General features: G+C 38.4%; 1 protein-coding gene across 5 annotated transcripts in view; it reads left to right on the forward strand.

The window, feature by feature from the left end:
- ST18 (ST18 C2H2C-type zinc finger transcription factor) overlaps positions 1–20,057 on the forward strand; it is a 170,863-nt gene that overhangs the window by 121,074 nt on the left and 29,732 nt on the right. For 2 of the 5 annotated variants that reach the window (XM_050891821.1, XM_050891822.1), the window contains exons 6-12: positions 218–408; positions 4,711–5,508; positions 8,295–8,429; positions 10,223–10,313; positions 11,415–11,519; positions 12,920–13,125; positions 16,303–16,514. In XM_050891821.1, coding sequence (XP_050747778.1) covers positions 218–408; positions 4,711–5,508; positions 8,295–8,429; positions 10,223–10,313; positions 11,415–11,519; positions 12,920–13,125; positions 16,303–16,514 — 1,738 coding nt within the window. Of the gene's footprint in view, positions 1–217; positions 409–4,710; positions 5,509–8,294; positions 8,430–10,222; positions 10,314–11,414; positions 11,520–12,919; positions 13,126–16,302; positions 16,515–20,057 lie in introns of those variants that run through there. The other 3 variants (XM_050891823.1, XM_050891824.1, XM_050891825.1) reach the window with 3 other exon arrangements.

Here is a 20,057-nt window from a genome sequence, read left to right on the forward strand (position 1 = left end):
AAAAGAAATGGGACTTGCCTGTGCCCTGAACTTCGAGTACATGAGCTAAAATTAAATATCCACTAAACACAACTTGCTGAAACTGCAAGTGAATTAATATTTTGTCAGTCCTCACTTTTATACTTAGAATTAAACTAGAGGATGGTGCTATTTTTTAAACAATTTACCCCTCACGTCTCCCACTTTTTTCTCTATCATTGGCGACTGATCATTGCAGTGCCTACAAATGCTCCATGGCTAAGAAGAGAAAAGCTGAAGAACAGATATCAGGTGTTCCCGTCAACAAAAGGAAGTCCCTGTTAATGAAACCCCGCCACTACAGCCCCAGCTTGGAATGCAAAGAAGAAAACGAAGACAGGACGGATTTACAGGAAGAGATCAGTGTCCTTGAAAGCAGCTCAACTCCAGGTAGTCATGCAGTGTGTCTTTGCTTGAACCTGAATTCCACAGGTAGGGAGATACGAAACAGTATTTTCAAAAAGGATGCAGAATGTGTTTGACTTCTAACAGAGTTGAAATGGTGCATTTCTCTCTAGGTTTAACCATCGTACTTCCAATTGTTTTGTACAATAACTCCTCCTGGGGTCTAGTAAATGTTTTGTAGGTCACACAGAGAGAAAACTACTGCAGCATGTCAGGTATGGAGCAGCATCTGCTTCTCCACTAGCTCTGTCAAAGAACAAGGTTAAGCCCACCACTGAGAAAAACGCATTTATGAAGAGCAGATTTTCACTGGAATATATAGAGCTCTTAGGAAGAAAAAAAAAATGCTTAGCAAAACATTGTTGACTTTAACATTTAGCAAAGCAATTTCATGCATGTGACTGCTACGTGTGTTCTGTTTAACACGATTATTAGACTCAGCACTTTTATACTTGTTATTCCAACTCTGCTAAGCCAAACATGTTCAACAATTTATAGAAACTTCTACGTGCGTGCTGGAAAATATGGAAGAGGATGGGGAGACAGAAAGACACAGCTACAGTATGTCTTTATTGCTCTTTCTTTCTAATATATGTTTATATATATATTCAAGATGAACAAAAAATATCAAACTCAATTGGCTGTCACATATTTGTTTAAGAAGTCCTGCACAAATTGTTAATCAGGCAAGTAAGAAGATATTAGCGAAATACATTCTGCATTTGTTTTAAAGGGAGGAGTCATCAGTAGATAGCAAATGTCAAGATAAAAGCAATGTGATCTGGCACTGGGAAATTAGTAATCATAGATAATATGAAAACAGAATGAACTTATATTTCACTCAGTCGCTTGTTGCCATGGGAGTTTAAAAGTAATTTATTTTCCACTCAGTTTCTTCTTATCAAATATTTTGGAAGGACAAGGTGCTAGATAATCTCATCTAGGCTCCCTTTCCCACAAAAGGTTGCCCCAGATCATCGTTTGAGGTCCCTTCCAACCTGGGCTGTTCTATGATTCTATGATGAACTGAGATTAGGAATTTATATCTTTATCCACTCTAAATACAATTTACTTTAAAATAAAACAAACCCCCCAAATTTTATACATATGAATATTATAAAACACATATAAAAAGAAGAAAGCTGTCTTTCAGACTAAAGAGTCAAATCCTGGTTCTACCAAAATCAGTGGAGGTCTTTGTGTCATTTCTATACGGCAAAGATTTCAACCAGTTGTCACTTGTAAGTCTTCTAGGAGTCTCAGGGATCTGCATCCCATCAGTGTGAAAGCCTAGAAGGGAGCTCCCTCTTCAAATAGAACATTAATTCACAAGGTGATACCCAATGTCTCTGTCTTTTCGGTGACATTAGTCAGCTAAATTCATCAAGAAAAAAGCTCCATGGTTCTCAGTGCCTGTCCAGCCTGCAAGGAGTATTTCTATCTCCTAACACCAGAAGGGAAGCTGTTTGAGTAAGAGTTCCTGTATGGTTTTTTTGTTTGGGGGTTGGTTTTTTTTTTGAGATACATAGATTTTAACTAATTTTTCTTGTATTGATTCAGCCTGGTTCCTGGCCTTCCAGAGCTGCCCTCAGTGTTTTTCTTTCCCTTGTGTCTGTCCTCTGCACAGCTTGAAGAACTCACTGAAGGGAAGGTACTATGATGGGTGTAAAAGTAGAACTTTTACATACAACCTGCCATATACAGATGAACCTAAGTTATTTAACTGGTTCTTTTTTTTAAAAAGGCCAAGTGTTGGGCCAGTTCCATTGACATAAATGTAGGGGACCCCTGTTTGCACCCAGCCCTTCACTCAAAAGAAAAAAACCACTTGATTCCAAAAAGATTTATTTGATACCAGTGAGATTTCTCCCAACCTGCTTGTGTCAGTGATAATACAACCTATCCCTTTTGCGTTAATTTTGCCAGCTACAAAACACATTTCAGCTGAAGTATACAGCTGGTGTGGGTATGTAAGTTTATTTGTAATTTCTTAGTGTAATATTGCTCATTTTATTATGAATTCATGATTTTTGTCTGTTAATCAGTTAATGCTTCAGCTCACGGATTGATGCAACTGTAAACTAAGACGAGTTTTGATTATTTTTAAAGTAAATTTACAGCCTGTAGAAATGAAAAGCAAAGCTGGGACAGCTGAGCCATTAAGACTGGTTCAACAACAAATTTTTAAACATTGCATTTAAAAATTGCTGATTATTTAAGGAACAAAAATCTGTTATAATGCGTTTATATTATTTTTCATCTTTCACATAGAAAAATAACTGAAAAGACCTGTTACTATTATCAAGTTTTGTTTGTTTTGTTTTCTTTTGAACAGTGGGAGATTTCTTTTAAAACTAGAACTTCTTACTTTTTGAAATGACCCACTGATGGGATTCTGGTATTTTCCAAATGGCGAAGAGCAAATAATAAAAACCCATTTGACTGAAGTTGGTTATAGAGCCAAATCATCATTCTTACTTGCTGAGACGTGAAAAGACAGGAGACTTCTTTATTCAGAACACTGCAATATGTGTGGTGCTAGACCAGCTGCTAAAAAGTTACACTAAGGTTTACAGACATTTTTTTTAAACACAACTTTATGCACACAGTGCACAAGGCCACCTTTCCCTGCATGAGTCCAATTTTCTGAAGAAGAATAAGAATAAATCAATATTTTCTTTTAACATATAACAAACAGTTGAACCAAACAATTATGTAAACTGGAAATGACCCAAAATGCTAACAGTTTGGCAGCAGTAAAGTGAAATGCATTGTGGTGCACATGTGCATTTTTGTCCCCCTTTTCCCCTCCACAATAATCTGCACTTAATAGGAATATTTTAAACTATGTAGCTAAGCAACAGAGGTAATTGTTGCTTTCTAGAGCTTTTGTTAGGCACTCTAACACAGCCCAAATATGCATAATTAGGTATAATGTCTATAAATCATTATTGTACACATGTGGGTAGTTAAGTGGATTGAGAGAATAGTTCAATGAATTGGACATATTCACTGAAAATGCTTTTTATTTGTTTTCTGTAGTTCATAATACTTTAAAATTATCATAACCCTTTACACTTTCTCTTAATAGCTCGCTGTGTTATTGAGAGAAACTTCATTTGCATTTTAGACTATACTTAATTTATTATTTAAACCTGGAGTTCTTCTGATTCAGGAGAGGACAGACACATCTTATGAAATAGTCTGTGCTTGTTTATTCATCCTCCTTTCTAGGAAGTAAAATGTTAAATTTTTCAGTTTATGTTGAATAGATCCCAACAAAAGAATGTACCCTATAATCAGCATTATTGAAGGGGCTAGTGTTGTGACTAAATTCTTCCCTTCATCCAAAAATGCTTTTAGTTACTATGGCAATATTTACTTGATCCTGGCAAACCAGTGTTGATTTTAGAGAGATAATTACCAGAAAGGAAGATGATGGAGATGTATTTTTGAGTGTCCTTGTCAGAGGAAATGTTTATAAAAAATTAAATGAGATACAAAAGGCATATTGTCTTCCACACTGACAACCTCTCCTACGTGCAGCCTCTATTACCTGCTGGCTGCTGCTTTTCTTCTGAAGAAAGATGTTTATAAAGACAGGATGCACTTCAGTGGTGTCTTTAACAAGTCCTTTGTGAGTCTGTACATAACAACCATTTCTGTTTGCCTGTGCATGACCTGATCTATCACTTAATGTGGCAATTGCAATGGTGACCAGGAGCTTGCCCTTTGTGAAGTATTGAGATTTTTTCCACCAAGGTCTTTCATGGGATCTGGGGTGACTCGGAAAGTAATCAGGGTCTATTTTGAGAAAATATTTGGGAATCTTAGATGAAAGAAAAGTGAAAATAGATCAGAGGAATTTTAAAATGTGTGTGTGTGCTTGTATATGTACATATATATGCATATATTGTATAGATTGTGTGCATATATATAGTATCTATCTATCTATGGCACATTATATTTATATGAATGTATGTAAATGTGTGTGTGTCCTAAGATAATATGTGTCTTCACCATCAGTGAAAAATGGCAACATATTTATTTCTCATATAGCTCTGGAGCAATATAAAGTAGGTATAATCTTAGAAGGGCTTGTCCTAATGCTACAAGCTGTCATTTCAAACACAGCCTTGGTGTGAATTCAATCATTTCAGAGTGAGTCATTCATTAATCTTTGAGTAAAGAAATGGTGACTGGTAAGCAAATATCTTCATATCACTTCTACAAGATACAAAAAGCAGTTATTCTTACATATTTTTCTCTTGCTTTTTTCTCATGCAGAGGAAAATACTCCAAAATCATCTGAGGAAACCCCTCATTCGGGTGTGCAAGAAAATTCCAGTCAAAGAAAAGATAACTACTCCAGCTATCAAGATGCCGTGGCCAAATCTTTGATGAACATGGGAAAATTAGCAAAAGATGCACCCAGTCAAACAGTGGCAGAAAATCTAAATGATAGCGGCATTCAATCCTTAAAAACAGAAAGTGATGACACTGATGAATGTTACATGATTAACTCAGCTGAAGGAAAGGAAAAGACTGTTATTTCTGACCCAAAATACTGTTCATCTGAGGAAAATGAAAGTAACTCTGAAATTATGGACAACGAGTGGGACAGCTCCTCGAATTTCTCAGAAGAAACTAGTGTAAAGCCCCATGTAACTCAGAAGTATATGGTAGAGTGTAATCAACCTAGCATCCTGGAAGTCCCAGAAATTAAGAAGGAAAAGGTAGAATTCGGCCCTTGTGAAACACTTTGTGACTCGGAAACAGAGCTAAGAGCACCCCAGGAGTCTCACCCAGATCCTTTCGAGAAGAGAATTCAGAATCCCTTCCCTGAAAGTGAAGAAGATGACAATGAGTGCCTGTCTGAAACCACAGAAGTGTCAGTTGAGCTGGACAAAACAAAAGGGAACTTGAGTTTGCTAGAACAAGCAATCGCTCTGCAGGCAGAGCAAGGGCACGTGTTTCACAGCACCTACAAGGAACTGGATAGGTTTCTTCTGGAGCATCTAGCAGGGGAAAGGAGACAAACCAAAGTTATTGACATTGGTGGGAGACAGATATTTAGCAACAAACGTAAGGAAGTATTTTTGGCTGTTCTTACTGGCTTAAGCATTTATCCTGTGACTGATAGAGGATTCTAAGCTGGGTTTTATAGCAACAGTAAAGAATCTGGAATTTAGCTGGTGATTTTGTTAATTATGTACCTTCACACTAGTGCCTTACATCTAACCAGGTTAAACGCTAGGTACTTGGCTTCCTGCCAAACCGCTATGTGAAATGATCAGTAATGGGTACTAAAAGGGCTGTGTAGCTGGCACTGACACCCCTTCTCCTCCTTTTCCTCCTCCTCCGCCTCCTCCTCCATAGGGTGCTAATACATACCTCCTAAATTTCAGCAGCCAAAAGAGAAGGCACTAAAACGGTGCTTAAGGAAAGGTTAGGGTGAAAAATTGGCCTCTTCCAAACGTACCACCTAATTCCTAAGCCATGTGTTTTCTGAGTTCTGTCTACTTCACATATCAACATTACATTTTGCTACAGCCAGCACTTCTGAGCCAGGAAAGCACAAGCCGTGCTCTTCTGCCTCATTCACCATCAGCAGAATTACCAGTAAGTTCCAAAATCTTTATTGTTTCTGATCGTTTGTGACATCCTACAAAGCTGTAGGAACATTGCTCCATTTTCGGTATTTAGTCAGGCTTCCAGAAGTGGAGATTTAAAAGATTTGAGTTTGGTTTGTAAACTGGGCTGTCTTGTATGAAACTCCTCAATTGAGGACAATTACAGAACATCAAGAGATGTCATTTTATAAGCACACTCCCTGCTGTAGTAAGTAACAATACATTCATCTGTTCTTTGACTTTTTCTTTTGGGCTTCCAAATATACCGAGGTCACCTCAGCATTGCTGCAATTTCTGCTTTTAATAAATTATTTACTTTGGTATTTCTAGTGTTACTTTAGAGTAGTCCCTGTGGACACTGCAAATATTATACTAGTCTAGTTATCTAAAGCATTTAGTGTATAAGATAACTGACAAGTTTTTTTAGGAGTTGCAACTATAAAATGTTTCCTGTAGTACTTGGGAAGAATATGCATGCATCTCATTTTTCTGTCTCAAGCAGCCTTTTCATTAGCACGTCTTAAGCTGTGCATGCACGGTATTAGTCTACCTCCTTGCTACACTACATGAACGTTTATTTGCTCAGATGACTATGGTGTATGCAGGAATTTTACAGATACCTTTTCTTATCCTGAGATCAGCCGTGTTCACCAGGTTCACACTGGTGTCAATGTGACTTTCTCACAGCACACATAGGAAGGAGCAGTGATGGTAAGCACAGCAGAATCTGGCCCTTCCTGATTTGCCTCATATTATTATTAGCTGTAGTTTGCAGGTGAGTTCAGAGGTAATACTCACGGAGGAACAAACTAGGCTTTGTTCAGGTTATATAAACACCGTATGATTTTAGTCAATGTAGTATCAGGCACATAATTTTTTCACTTTACATAATTAACTGGTTTTTATTTCTAAAAAATCCACCACCAAATCCATCAGCTCTTAATTTTCTTTCTTGGATGCTACATTAGAAAAACACGGTTTAAATTTATATTTTTCCATCTTTTTAATGATAAACCTTTCCAATTAGTCGGGGAAAAATTAAATCATATTTCAGGGTGCCTCTTTATTTCCTGTCCACTATTGCAGCACTTTCCCTTTGCAGTGATTCTCAAAAGCATGTGGTCTCCTGTTGATGCTCAGCCTATTTTCTTTCCTCCCTATTTCTTTGGGGGTTTGTTTTATTTTGTTTTTACCTAAAACCTTGCCAGGAAGTTTAACCCTCAGCTGTCTCTGGCGATCCTGTCCCTAAGCACGTCCTACCTCACGGTCCAACAAAACGAGCTCGAAGGAGGCTGCTCCCTGTGCTGGCTGCAGCTGTTTTCTCCCCCAGCGCCGAATGCTGTTGGCAGCCAATCACAGATGGAGCTAAAACCATCCTCAGCAATTTATGCGGCCACTTCCTCCAGATTTCTCACAAGAGAATTTCTGGACCAGAATTCATTCCTTTCTCGCCCAGACTTTTGATCCTGCATTGGAAATCAAATAAAGGCTTTCTGACCAGTGCTTCTTGCACATTTCTAGGTGCTTGAAACAAAAATTGGGAATGCACTGCGGCCATTACAGAGTGGTAGCTGTGGGGCTGGGCTGAGACCTCGCCTTTGAAAGGGTATCGGCTGCTCCATGTTTTCACTGTCATTGTGGGCTGCTCCACAAAGCGGCATTGCCATGTGTACCAGAGGGAGCTGCTTGCCTTGCCTCTCAAATGTAAAGTGGCATGTATTCAGTTTCCTAACAAAGAACCTACAGCCTAGAGATCTGCGATATTTAAGGAATGGCTTCTGGTTGAAATGCTGTTTGTTTCTTTGTTTGTTTGTTTCACACCTCAGCTTTTATTTGGTTGTCCCAGCTTCCTGGAGTCTGACATTAACAGAGTAAGAGATTGTTTCTGCTTTTTTATTTATTCCTTTATAGATCTTGCTGTTGGCTGATGCTGCCAGTTTTCTGGCTTATTGGATTGTGGCTTCTGTCCTGTTTGAGGCTCTGAATGGAATAAATGATACTGCAATCCTAAGGCTATATAGTTGAGCACATAAACGGCATATTGGGAGGGGGGAGCCATTGTTTAAAGGACACTGTGAAAATCTAAAGTAATGCTTAAATCACATACATCTCTTTTAAAACTTTGTGTGGGAATTACATCTGAAGGACGAAATAGAGAGTATCACGCTGTTAGGATCACTCAGCTGAGTGCAGACAGGGGCTAAAACCAAACAAAATCCTTATCTGATTTCTCTGCAGATTCACCCAGGCCTGAAAAGAGAGAAACCAAATGTCCCATCCCAGGATGTGATGGCACAGGGCACGTGACTGGGCTGTACCCTCACCACCGCAGTCTCTCAGGCTGTCCACATAAAGTTAGAGTGCCACTAGAAAGTGAGTATCATCACCCTGCAGTCCAGAATAACAACTGGATCTGGCCCGGTGTTGTGGGTAGCGTGTACTTATGCTGGAGAATAAACCCACTTTTTCTGGGTGAGATTGCAGAATGAGGCTGAGAGAGGAGCCATCACACCATCTTTGCCCTCCAGCTCTTAGTTGCAGTCCTACTTCCCACACTTGTGAAGCTCAAGTACTCCTTAGCAGTAGCATTACAACAGCAGTAGGCTCCTCAGGCGGCCTGGGAAGAATAAGATCAGAGCCAAACTATCCCCATGCTGCCAGCAGACCTGCACGCTGTAGTCTTATGTATCTTCAAGATCTTGCTTGCCCATGCCTTTGCTAAGGCATGCAGCACAGAAATCACCTGCTTGTTTCAGAGCTGCGACCTGATTTGCCGTAATCACACACCAAACCGCTGCTGGTTTTCATTGCCAATAACTGAGAGGCCTGGGCATGCTTATTCAGAGACGTTTCCAGTGTCCCCCTTACCACTGAGCTCAAAAAGGTTGCTTCCATCAGTACATCCCAGCGTTGGTCCACAGCACGTCCCTCTTGTATGACTGTATTGTGCTAACCCTTTTATGCCCAGTCTAGCCTGAATTTCCCTGCTTATTTCTAACTGTGCTGATCTGATTACATTGGTTTGTGTGTGTGTGTAATCCTGCAATGTGATGCAATGAAATGCTGCATAATAAGCCAAAACCTAATGTGAAACTATTCGTTTAAACAACCTAGTTAGTCAGGTTGTTTTTTGTGGTGGCATGCATAACAACGAATTACAAGGATACTCGCACTTTACCAACGTCCTGTTCCTAACTGTAGCTCTCTCTTTTTTAAAATCTGGTACTAAACTGTATTTATGGAAACATCTGCTGAGTTAAGCAGGCTGCTGCATTTGGAAGGCCTTAGCAACATTAACTTTCTAAAAAGTTAAAATTAACAAGTCCTTGTTAATTATCACGCTTCCAATCAAATGTGTTCTGTGCTGCTGGCAAAAAAATATAAAATTATAATTTGGTTCCTGACAGAACAAACCAGTTGACTGAACAGTCAGCTTTTTTGAAGCACTGTGCACCCAAAGGAGTAATGCAGTACTGAAGTCATGAGGGCAGATGTACAAAGACGTGTTCTATTTAACACAGACATACATCTCAGTCTTAGTAAAGATGATCCACATCAAAGGACTTAAGAAATGTACATGCAAGAGGTTATAACCACTGCTGAGAGTGTAAGCCACTGCTTGGGAGCATGACCAATTGGTCTAAAGTACTTTCAGAATAGCTCAGGTGATCAGAAGGTATCAGGGTTCAAAGGGGACATACTCAGATCAGGTCATCTTACTCAGGTGCAAGGCATAAAAAGCCTTCCTGTACCTGAGAGCTTGCCCTCCCTGAGACAGAGAGGGACTGCAGCTATACATAGCATGACTGTATGGCCTGGGGCTCCTCTATCACCCCCCTTTTCTAGTCGACTGTATTAGTGGTGTATGAATCAGAGGGCAAAGGGCTTCATGATGTAACATCCTTGCTAACTTCCACTTTTGTTCTTTTAAAGTTCCTAGAAAAAATGATGTGCATGTGGGAAGCCACACTACAGCAATATAGGGATAAACTGGTATATGCTGGAGGCAGCAGCCTTGCCGTGTTGTAGGTCCTTTGCTTCTCCTTTTCTTTTGTGGTCAAAATGTGACAGAATTGAGAATCTGAGCCCAATTCATATTTTTTAATATATGTATTTTTAATTGATGCATGTTATTGTCACCAGTTTTTTTTCTTATTCCTGTTTAGTTCTTGCCATGCATGAAAATGTTTTAAAGTGCCCCACTCCAGGATGCACTGGAAGAGGACATGTCAACAGCAATCGCAACACACACAGAAGGTAGATCAGAAAAGTTCCTGTCCACTTAAAAACTAACACGTACTCAGGAGTAAATTGATGGGCACATCTTGGAATTAGATGTTATGTACTACACTGCAGAATGCCTATGAACTGCAAGGGTAGCCTGTATTATTTATAACCAAATAATTGTGTTTAATTTCATTATGTAAAAAATTGCTGCAGCACTGAGGATGGCAAATTCCACTAGTATTTTTCACAGATGAGATTTCAAAGTACAGTTTCATCACAGTCTTCACAGTGAAACATCATGATGTAAAAGGGGTAGGAACGAACAGATACATTATTATTATTGGTACAACTGGAAAACCCAGCAGAAACCAAAGCCTCTTCCTTTTGCACCACATGCATAGTAGTCCTTGGCAGGAACTTCCCATCAAGGCACATTCTCTTTTAGCAAAACAGAAAACTTTAAGTGGAATATTTTAGAATCCGTGTAAAAACTAACTCCATTTATTACCCTCAGGAATGTTATCTTTCTGCTTGGAACACTCTTGTCTGTTTAACTTGCTGCCTGCAGGGAGAAAGGAAAATTGAGAAAAGCCTTCCAGACAGGCAGCTGGGGAATCACAGCTGGGCTGCAGGTGAGGCAGAGAGCCGGCGCGCTCTGTCTCCAGCAAGCCACTGCTGTCGGCACGGCTCTTGTCAGTACTGCTTTCTGCTGGAAACCAGCAAGCCAAAATATTAGTTGCTCACATGCCCCTGTTTTTTTTCCCATATTCACTTTCCTTTTAATCAGCAGGAGGCTTATATGCATGGTTTAGTTGATAAAGGAAATGTCATTTGTCAAAAAATTTACTAGTGACTTGCCAGCCACAAAACATCAAAGCTGAGCTGTGGAAAACTCCTCCATGATTCAGTTTCCAGATATATCACCTCAAATATACAGATTTCACAGTTTTGCATTAAGGATTGAAAAACAGATGAATCTGGGCTATAATAGCAGCAGCTCCCATAGATGCACAGGGTACCAGAGAAGTTCAAAGTTATTGAGTTCCACAGCACACATTTCCTTTACTTAAGATTTCATTTTAATGTGTTTTTTTTCTTCTTGCTTCTTTTCTTCACCTTGCTTTTAAACAGCCTTTCTGGTTGTCCAATTGCTGCAGCTGAAAAGTTGGCAATGTCCCAGGAAAAGAACCAGCTTGAGTCGCCAAAAGCTGGGCAGTGCCATGATCAGACTCACAGGTAGGAGCCCTCACAAACTAGTCTCTCCAAAGTATTTCTACACAAACTCTGTTGATCAGTCCTTAGGTCTTTCCCCCATTTCAGATTTCACCTATAGCGGTAACTCGATTTTCCAATGATGAACCTCTGCAAAGCTAAATAACTTGACTGTATCTCAAAATTAATGAGTGGCTTTCTGCTGGTTCTTGTGTATGTGGCTGACATTAAAGACAACAGATGTATCTTTTGAAAAGCAATCAAATTTATTCTATTAAATCTTACTTCAACACAAATAGCCTAATCAATGGTTCTCAAATATCTTTCTCCTGTAAACCAAATCTCCTATCTTGCTGAAATGTTTTAAACAATTTTCAAGAACTGTTCCTTTGTTACAATATTTTGGCCACTGAAACTTGATTAAAGATCTCTTTGACCTTATTGCACTTTTAGCAGCCCAGTCATTTATTTTGTGATTCTTTTCAGAGGAATCTTCCAGTGATCCAGTAAGTAGCATGTTATCTGAAAGAGTTGAGAACTCTGCTCATTCTGTTTCCCCACCATTGAATAATTCATATTTTGAGTTTCTTTATTTTAAGTTTATTGGTTTAATTAGTTTAATTTACTTTTTATACAATGGCATCAAAAAGGGGAAACATCTTTTATTGCAATTGTATTTTGTTTGAGAGTTATATGGACCCTACAGACATGCATAATTTGCACATCATTGGCACCACGACCATTACAACCTATTATATTCAGGTCTATTTGGGGACACTTTAATTTGTGGATTATTGACATGATCAGCTCTAATGGTTCCTTCAGAGCCATTACAGAATATTATGTCCATGTGTCTGCCAACTGCACGTGCCTTAACTCTACATATGAAAAGTCCTTAGGAAATTACTAAAGACAAGTAGTTACTGAACAGTAACTAAATGGAATAACACACCATAAATCATTCATTCCTCCCAAATAACAGAAGCAATTATTTTGGATCATCTTATATTATATTTATACCATACTCATTCACACTAAAGTGAGAACAATTGTGATCCATAAAACTACAAGTCCTTTGACTAGCAAAAATCCAGACAATTTTTAGAAATAAAGGAAGCACCATGCTACAGTGGCAATCTAGAAGTAAGTCAGAATCTTTCTTGTAAATAGCCCACATCATTACTAGAGAATACTAGATTTTTTATGTCCTCAGCTTTGAACTTGTATGAAGTCAAAGTACGCTGACTACTAGGTCAGCCACCATATTCATGTTATTTATTTCTTGTATACATCTACCAGTAAGTTTTACATGTGATAACAGCACACTTTCTGATACTGAGATGCAACTGTATCTTATTTTTCAAAAAAAGGTTATTCAAAGATATTCTTGTCTTTCTCATTCTTTCTTTTCCTTCTCTCTGCAGGACAAATTTAGCGAAGCAGCCTGAGGTGTCTCAGTACAGTTACAGAACTTCACAGCCAGTCACCTCCTCCAGAGCCACCCTGGCGAAAGAACAGGAGAAGTTCGGGAAAGTACCATTTGATTATGCCAGCTTTGATGCACAAGTCTTTGGCAAACGCACAACAGCACCTGCAGCACAAGGACGAAAAACACCCCAGTTCCTTGAATGTAAGCTTGAAATTCCATTATCTCTTGGAAAATGGGCAAAATGTCAATGACTTTTTTTTTTCTTTTTGCTTGTTCTGCTTTCAAACTTCTAGAATTCAAAAAATCTCTTTAGGAAGCATCTTTAACTACTTGTGGCCAGAATGCTAAATATAATCACTAGTTTGCTAAATATAGAATGCTAGAATGCTGAATATCATCACTATAAGGTTTACTTTTTTGATGTTTCTTTTAAAAGCAATTATCAGGGGAAAAGAGGATTAAAAAGGAATGGTTTATGTCTTATCTGTTACCTTCTTCCTTGGCTAAATTGTGATATCTTTATGTGATAGGATGCTGCCATGAGAAGTCCCATGGAATGTGTCTGCACAAGACAGATGAATTGTAGTACAGAGAAATCCAAGTTAGGTTTTAAAGGCATTTCAGATACCTTTTAGATGCATCCATACAGGTATTATTCCTCCTAGATGACCATGTGCCTCGGCTGCATTACTTCCAGGCCTGGATTGAATTCATTTTGATATCTCATATTTCTGTACTACATCATATTTGTAGTGCAGACGTATCCAATGCATCAAATTGTTATCAAGATTCCTCTGCTTGCATCACTTACAGATTTGCTGAGGTACTACTCTGTACAAATGAGGTACTATAGTGCGAACACTGATTGTTTATTGCAGATGCTCTTCACAATCTGCATGGGAAACTTCAGCAAGATTCTGCCATTGTATTGAGCATTATAAAATACACTTTAGTTCAAAGAAACAAATTATTCTGTTGCCATGAGGGAAATGGAAAAAAAGGGTTTCATTGCACCTTATTTGGGTTCAGAAGAAAATAGATCCAAAACAATGTGACAAAAAACTCTTTAGCTGATTTTTCTCTTGTTCATGACAAAAAATTTAGTAAAGGAAAACAAATTGCATCCCACTTATCCCAACAACAGAGAACATTCATATTAAGGTGAACAGAAAAGCAGAAAATTTTATATATGTATATATACATATATAATATAATACAATATTATAATATAATATTATAATATAATATAATATACTTCTAATACTATATAATATTATACATGTTTCATATATTTATAAAATTTGTATATTTATATATTTATTTGCATATGTGTCTGAGTACACACACACACACACACATATATATATACATATGTTTGCAGGTATCTATGTGTTTGTGTATATATATAAATACCCTATTTAAAATTGCAAATGGAAAGTAGATATTTATCCGGTCTGGAAAATAGGCTTGTTCAAATGAAAGCAAATATGTGCATTGCCAGCTTCTTGGGTGGCAGATTTTCCAATTTTGTTTGTAAAATTGAATATTCCCTATTAGCTGTCTCTTTGCACAGATGTATGTCTATTTCACAGGTTCATTTCAAGGAAAAAAATGATTGAAGTGTTTTTATACAAATACAAATACATACATATGCAATTTATGTATAACATATATCAGGGCTGAAGTTTATAGCCTGTTGTTCTTGCAAAGATTGCAGTGTGCAGCTATTATTTTAATGGAAAGGTGAAAGTAAAAGAGCAGGTGAGTGCTTTAACTGTGCAGATACACAAAAGTTGGCAATAAGAAGCTGATGATGCAGTGATTGGTTCAGCGTCCTATGTAAATATGTAGCTAGCCAAAAACCCATCATTAGCCCTCTGTGGACTCTGCACTTATAAACTTGATTTGTTAACAAAACATGCACCCTTCATAGCCTCTTTTTTTTTTTTTTTCTTTTAGGGTGGGTAATGGAAAACGCACTTTTTTGCTCTTTAAATATAATTTCAAGTTAGCTGTAGTAACTGCTAAAAATGTAGACTCTCTTGCTTGTGCTACAGTTTTACAGCAAGGTAGATAGATAGACAAATCCTTTTTCATTGGCACTGGAGGCTTTTATGTATTGCTCTACTGAGATGCCTCCAGTACTTAGAAAAACTGAATATGGCATTCAGCTACAGTCAGTGCACACAAACAAGCATTTCTCTTAGAGCATCCCAAGTTTGAGGAAAGATGAGTTCTTCAGTGTCTTGTGTAGGTCTTAGCATTAATATGCACTCAGCCAAAGCTCTATATCCAAGGGGATCCAGAGACTTGGGGCTTAGATCTTTATGGAGCGAGCAGATGGCCATACACAGAAATGTTCTTGGTGTATCTGGGTGTAGGCTGAGAAATTGGATTTTGCTTAGTTTATCTTTGTAGGACACTGTGAGAGCTACAGACGAAAGAAGTGATTATTGCTTCCTAAGACCTGAAATCGTGTTTTCCCTGCAACAATTAATGACATCTCAAGCTCCAAAATCCAGAACAGAGAGCAGAGTTCTTTCTATCTGTTTTAGAGTAAGTGCTGCTGATGGAGCAGAAAACAAAGAACCACACACACCACTTTTGTCTGTAAAAGTGCTTTTCTGTTCACCTGTTAGTTTTTCATTCTCAACTGACCTCTTTGCACCTAATAAATCTCTGGATTATTCCAAATGATAGCCAACATAAGACAGTGAGCCAAGATCAGTTTTATCCTGAATGTTCATTGTAATTATTTTTTTTAAATTATTAAAGGGTACACTTAAATTTCTAAAAATTTCCACAAAATCAGGACTGAATAATCCTAACAGGTAATGTTCTTATCTGATTGCTCTGGTTCATTCAAGAGCCTGGTCTTGTTCTCCTTACTCACATAAGCAAAGCCATTTAAATAACAGACTTACTCATTTAAGTAGGGTAAGCAGTGTTGTTTTAGCTAAGACTGGACAAGTCACTGTTGTTTTTTTACATAATAGAGCACCAAGAGGAAGCCTTTATAAGGATACATTTACAATTGCATTTGTCCACCAGTGTTGTCAGCTCATGACAGATAACACACTAACGTTTGTTCAGTCTTTCCTTGGACATTATTGCTTTTAATGCCTGAGTAAAGAATGAGTAAAATCTGAGTAAAAGTCTCAGATGCTTTGTTGAAAGATGTGTATTTGTCAGGTAAAAATTAAATTATTGTGTTTCTGAAGTCATTTTTACAGCAAACCGTTACTTCTAATAGGAAATGGATTGCTTTAAATGTATTCTTTGAATATTTAAATGTATGAAATTGTAGTCTGAGAAACAAAAGTATTTAATGGAAAAAATCTCATACGTGCAATTGCTAATCAAATCTCTCTTCAACAGCAAAGCATTTTTCAAATCCAGTGAAATTTTCTAATCGACTGCCTAGTGCTAGCGCCCACACACAGAGCCCTTGCCATGCCAACTCTTATAGCTACGGTCAATGTAGTGAAGACACCCACATAGCAGCAGCTGCTGCTATCCTGAACCTTTCCACCCGCTGCAGGGAAGCAGCAGAGATCCTCTCCAACAAACCACAGAGTCTGTCTGCCAAGGTAGGGTAGTCCAAGAACCTGGAGGGTGTGCTAGCTACTGAACTGTGCGAATAAACTGTCTTTCATGTTAGTGACTGCATTAAATCCCCGAAAAGGAGGCTTCTGTTTGCATGCTCTTTTGAATAGAGACAGAGAAAAAATCAGTAAAGCAGTGACCAGCTCTGACAAAAATAAATAAATAGCAGGAATTATGTTGTTAACTCTTTTCATAATTGAGCTCTAAATACAAGGGGGGAGTTTTGTGGGAGGAAAAAAGAAGGTTCTTTGAAATCCAGCAACAATCTGTGGTTGATAATGAGTTAGATCTGTTTAAAGAGGGAATTCTTCTCCCTCTGAAACCTGCCATAAGCGATCATTTTGGAGGCTGATTTAAAAAAAAATAAAAAAATAAAAATAACATGATTAATGAAGGTGATATTTTGCTAGCAATGGAACAGAACTACACCTATTGAGTCTGTTGTGTTCGGAGCTCATGACAGTTTGACGAGGTGTAGGGAGGGAAATAACAACTGACTTCTTTGGTAAAATTCTCCTTTCTGCTGGCAAGAGAGGAGAATCAGGCCCACAGCGTTTGGAGATAGATAATTTGGGCAAGTCTGTCATAATGGAAAGCTGCCTAATATCGTAGATGTTTGTGTGGCTTTCATGTTTTGGTTTCTGCTCTGCGTTTCCTCACAGATCTTTATGATTCACAAATGGTACTGTGTGAGCTATGAGCCTTATTTTCTGTACCATTACATGGTATTATACTGCTGATGAAAATAGACAAGATTTTCTTCTGACAACCGTGGTTGTGGGAGCGCTGTTGTTTATTATTTGTATTAAAGTCACACATGCTTCACTGCAATGAAACTTTTGAAACCTCTGTGTAGATGAGAGGGTGTTGTTACAAGAACTTGAGAAGAAATCACTGCAGAGTGAAAACAGGTGTATTTATCAAAACACAGAGTAGCAGGTGTGTTTCTGCTGTGGGAGTCTGAGTCATGATGTGTGCTCCAAAAGACAGATGACCTATTTCTCTGCAAGTCAGTGTCGCTCTACCTTGTCTATTTTAGCACCAGGCTCAGTCTGGCTAGAGGTAGCTTCCACAGCTCTTGGTCTACAATTTGGTTGGGCCTTCATTCACCATGGCTAAGAGGTTAGCTATTATTCTTTGAGTGGAACCATTAATTTTACCACCAGCGCAACACCTTGTTAGGTATTCCAAGCCTTGCGCCTTTGCAGAGTGGTATCCCCTACTTTGCTGCCTTTGATTTCTACTCGTGAAGTCTTGGATCTTGAAACCGATGTTGGAAGATGCCACGGGGTAGACATTTTAGAGTGTGTCCACATGCATCCCCTGTAATTCAGACATTATCTGCCCCAAAGATTGCTCACAGAACCTTTCCCAGATGACAGATCCATCCCTGATATCTGCTGTAGAAAGCTCCTTCCACCGGTCTTCAATAGAGACTTCTTCTAGCAGGGAAACGGAAACTGATGCCAACGGCTGGATTAAATTGCTGCCACAGCCTTTGGCTGACCTCAGCAATAGACCTTCTTGCCAGAGAAGAGCAGTAAAGGGACCAGGCATAACTCAAAGATTTTCTACTCCATACCTGCTTCACAGTTGCCAAATCATGGGGAAGGTTTGAATGGAAGTGAACATAATAGTAACGATATGGAGGGACACTTGGGGCACATAGCTTACTCCTTTTTCACAGCCAGGAATCCAGCCTAAAAGAAAATCACCTGCATACCTTGCTATCTGCCTGCCTCCACTTTTGCCAGACTTTCTGGAGGGCATACTGCTACAAAACATCTGACAGAAGAATCAGAATTAGCTTCTGGCCAGAACACAGGCAAGTAAGCCCCAAACAGATTTGGTGGCCAAAACCACACAAAACCCATTTTTATTTTGTTTTGGCTATTTATTACTTTTATCATACAGGATTCGAACAAAAAATTATGGAAATAAATCGCCAGACTCTCTTCAATGAAGATGCTTTCTTATTTTAAAATATGAAGCAAAAAATAAGGCTATTTTTAAAGAGACTACTACCTATTTATCAATGTTTCTGAATGGTTTTCTGGCTGGTATTGGCCACAAAGGCAAATGTTTAACTACTAGAATATCTTACAAACTTTTAGATGATAAAAAACATCTCTTGAGACTTTATCAGTGTTTCGACTCAAATAATGCAACATCAACAGATGACTACAGAGTTAATGATTTCCTTTTTCTACTCTTGATAGCACACACATGCACCAGGTCTGAAAATACCTGTGTGGGGCAGCTGTGTTCAGAGCCTCATAGTATCAGACCTCTCAGCCCTGCCCCTTGCCACATTCCTTTGTTCCTTTGCCTAAGAAAACCTGATTAGCATCGTTCTGACTTTAGCAGATCAAAGCTCCTGACTTGTAAAGGTGTTTGCTCCTATACGAGCATCAGGCAGCCTCCCAGAAATCCAAGCCATGACGCTTTGCAGGTGGGAGGCAGTGTGGTGGCAGACCAAGGATGGACATGTGGGACTGCAGAGGATTTCCTGGACTTGCAGGAAATCCTTTGCAAGTTACACAATTGTCAGAGCTGTAAAAATATTGTACTTCTAAGTTTTAAAAGCAGAACTTGAACTTCAAACATTTCAAGCAAGTGTCATTTTCTTATATTTGCTCAAGGCATGCATATGTTGCCTTGCTTAAACAGGTGGGGAAAACATCAAAATATTTTTTAGCGCAAGTGTATTCACGAAGAAATTTTTTTTTTCTTTCTGTCTCTCAAATTTTATTTGTTAACCTCCGGAGTGTTGTCCATTTTTTAATGAGTTGGATGTTTTACCTTGAATGTTCACCACTTTTCTGTAAATAAAGATAACACTTACATGAAAAAGTACATGTTTTTTACAGCACAGTTCCAAATTTCGTTAATTTAATGGATTTTCAAATATATATCTCACATTCTCTACATATCAGATCAAAAGGGCGAGTCTAAGCCAAAAAAAGAAAGAGAAGGGTAGCAAGGGTAGAAAAATCAGATCACACACTAGCAGTACCATTGGTAAGCAAAACTTCCAAAGAGATCTAATGTACAAAGGTGATCTGCCAAATATCTCAAGATTAAAATTATGAATTTATAAATTAAGCAATTTAAAGAATAAATTTATTCTGAAATGAGCAGTAAAATGGATCCTAAGCTTTCTCTATGAATTATCTATCAGCTGAGGACAAAATACTAAGATCATCAGATACCTTGATGATACTGTTTTCAAAAATAATTAATACCACATTGATGTTACATTGTGTGAGGCATTCAACCTCCACCTGGGACTGTAGTAAACTGTTCCCCTGAGTATAATCCTGATCAGCCAATTATCATGCAGTCAGTACCCCAAACCAGTCTCCTGGTTGCATTTATTTGCAGTTTATGTAGCTTCATTCAACTGCCATTGAAGTCAACAGAAGGACTCCCCTAGAAGGCTTAGCCTGCAGTTTCTAGCACAGTGCAAGAGTCTGCATCATCATAACATCCAGGGATCTTCCCTGTTTACAGCCCTCACCACATTC

The sequence above is a fragment of the Gymnogyps californianus genome, chromosome 2, assembly GCF_018139145.2.
Source record: "Gymnogyps californianus isolate 813 chromosome 2, ASM1813914v2, whole genome shotgun sequence".
Taxonomy (NCBI): domain Eukaryota; kingdom Metazoa; phylum Chordata; class Aves; order Accipitriformes; family Cathartidae; genus Gymnogyps; species Gymnogyps californianus.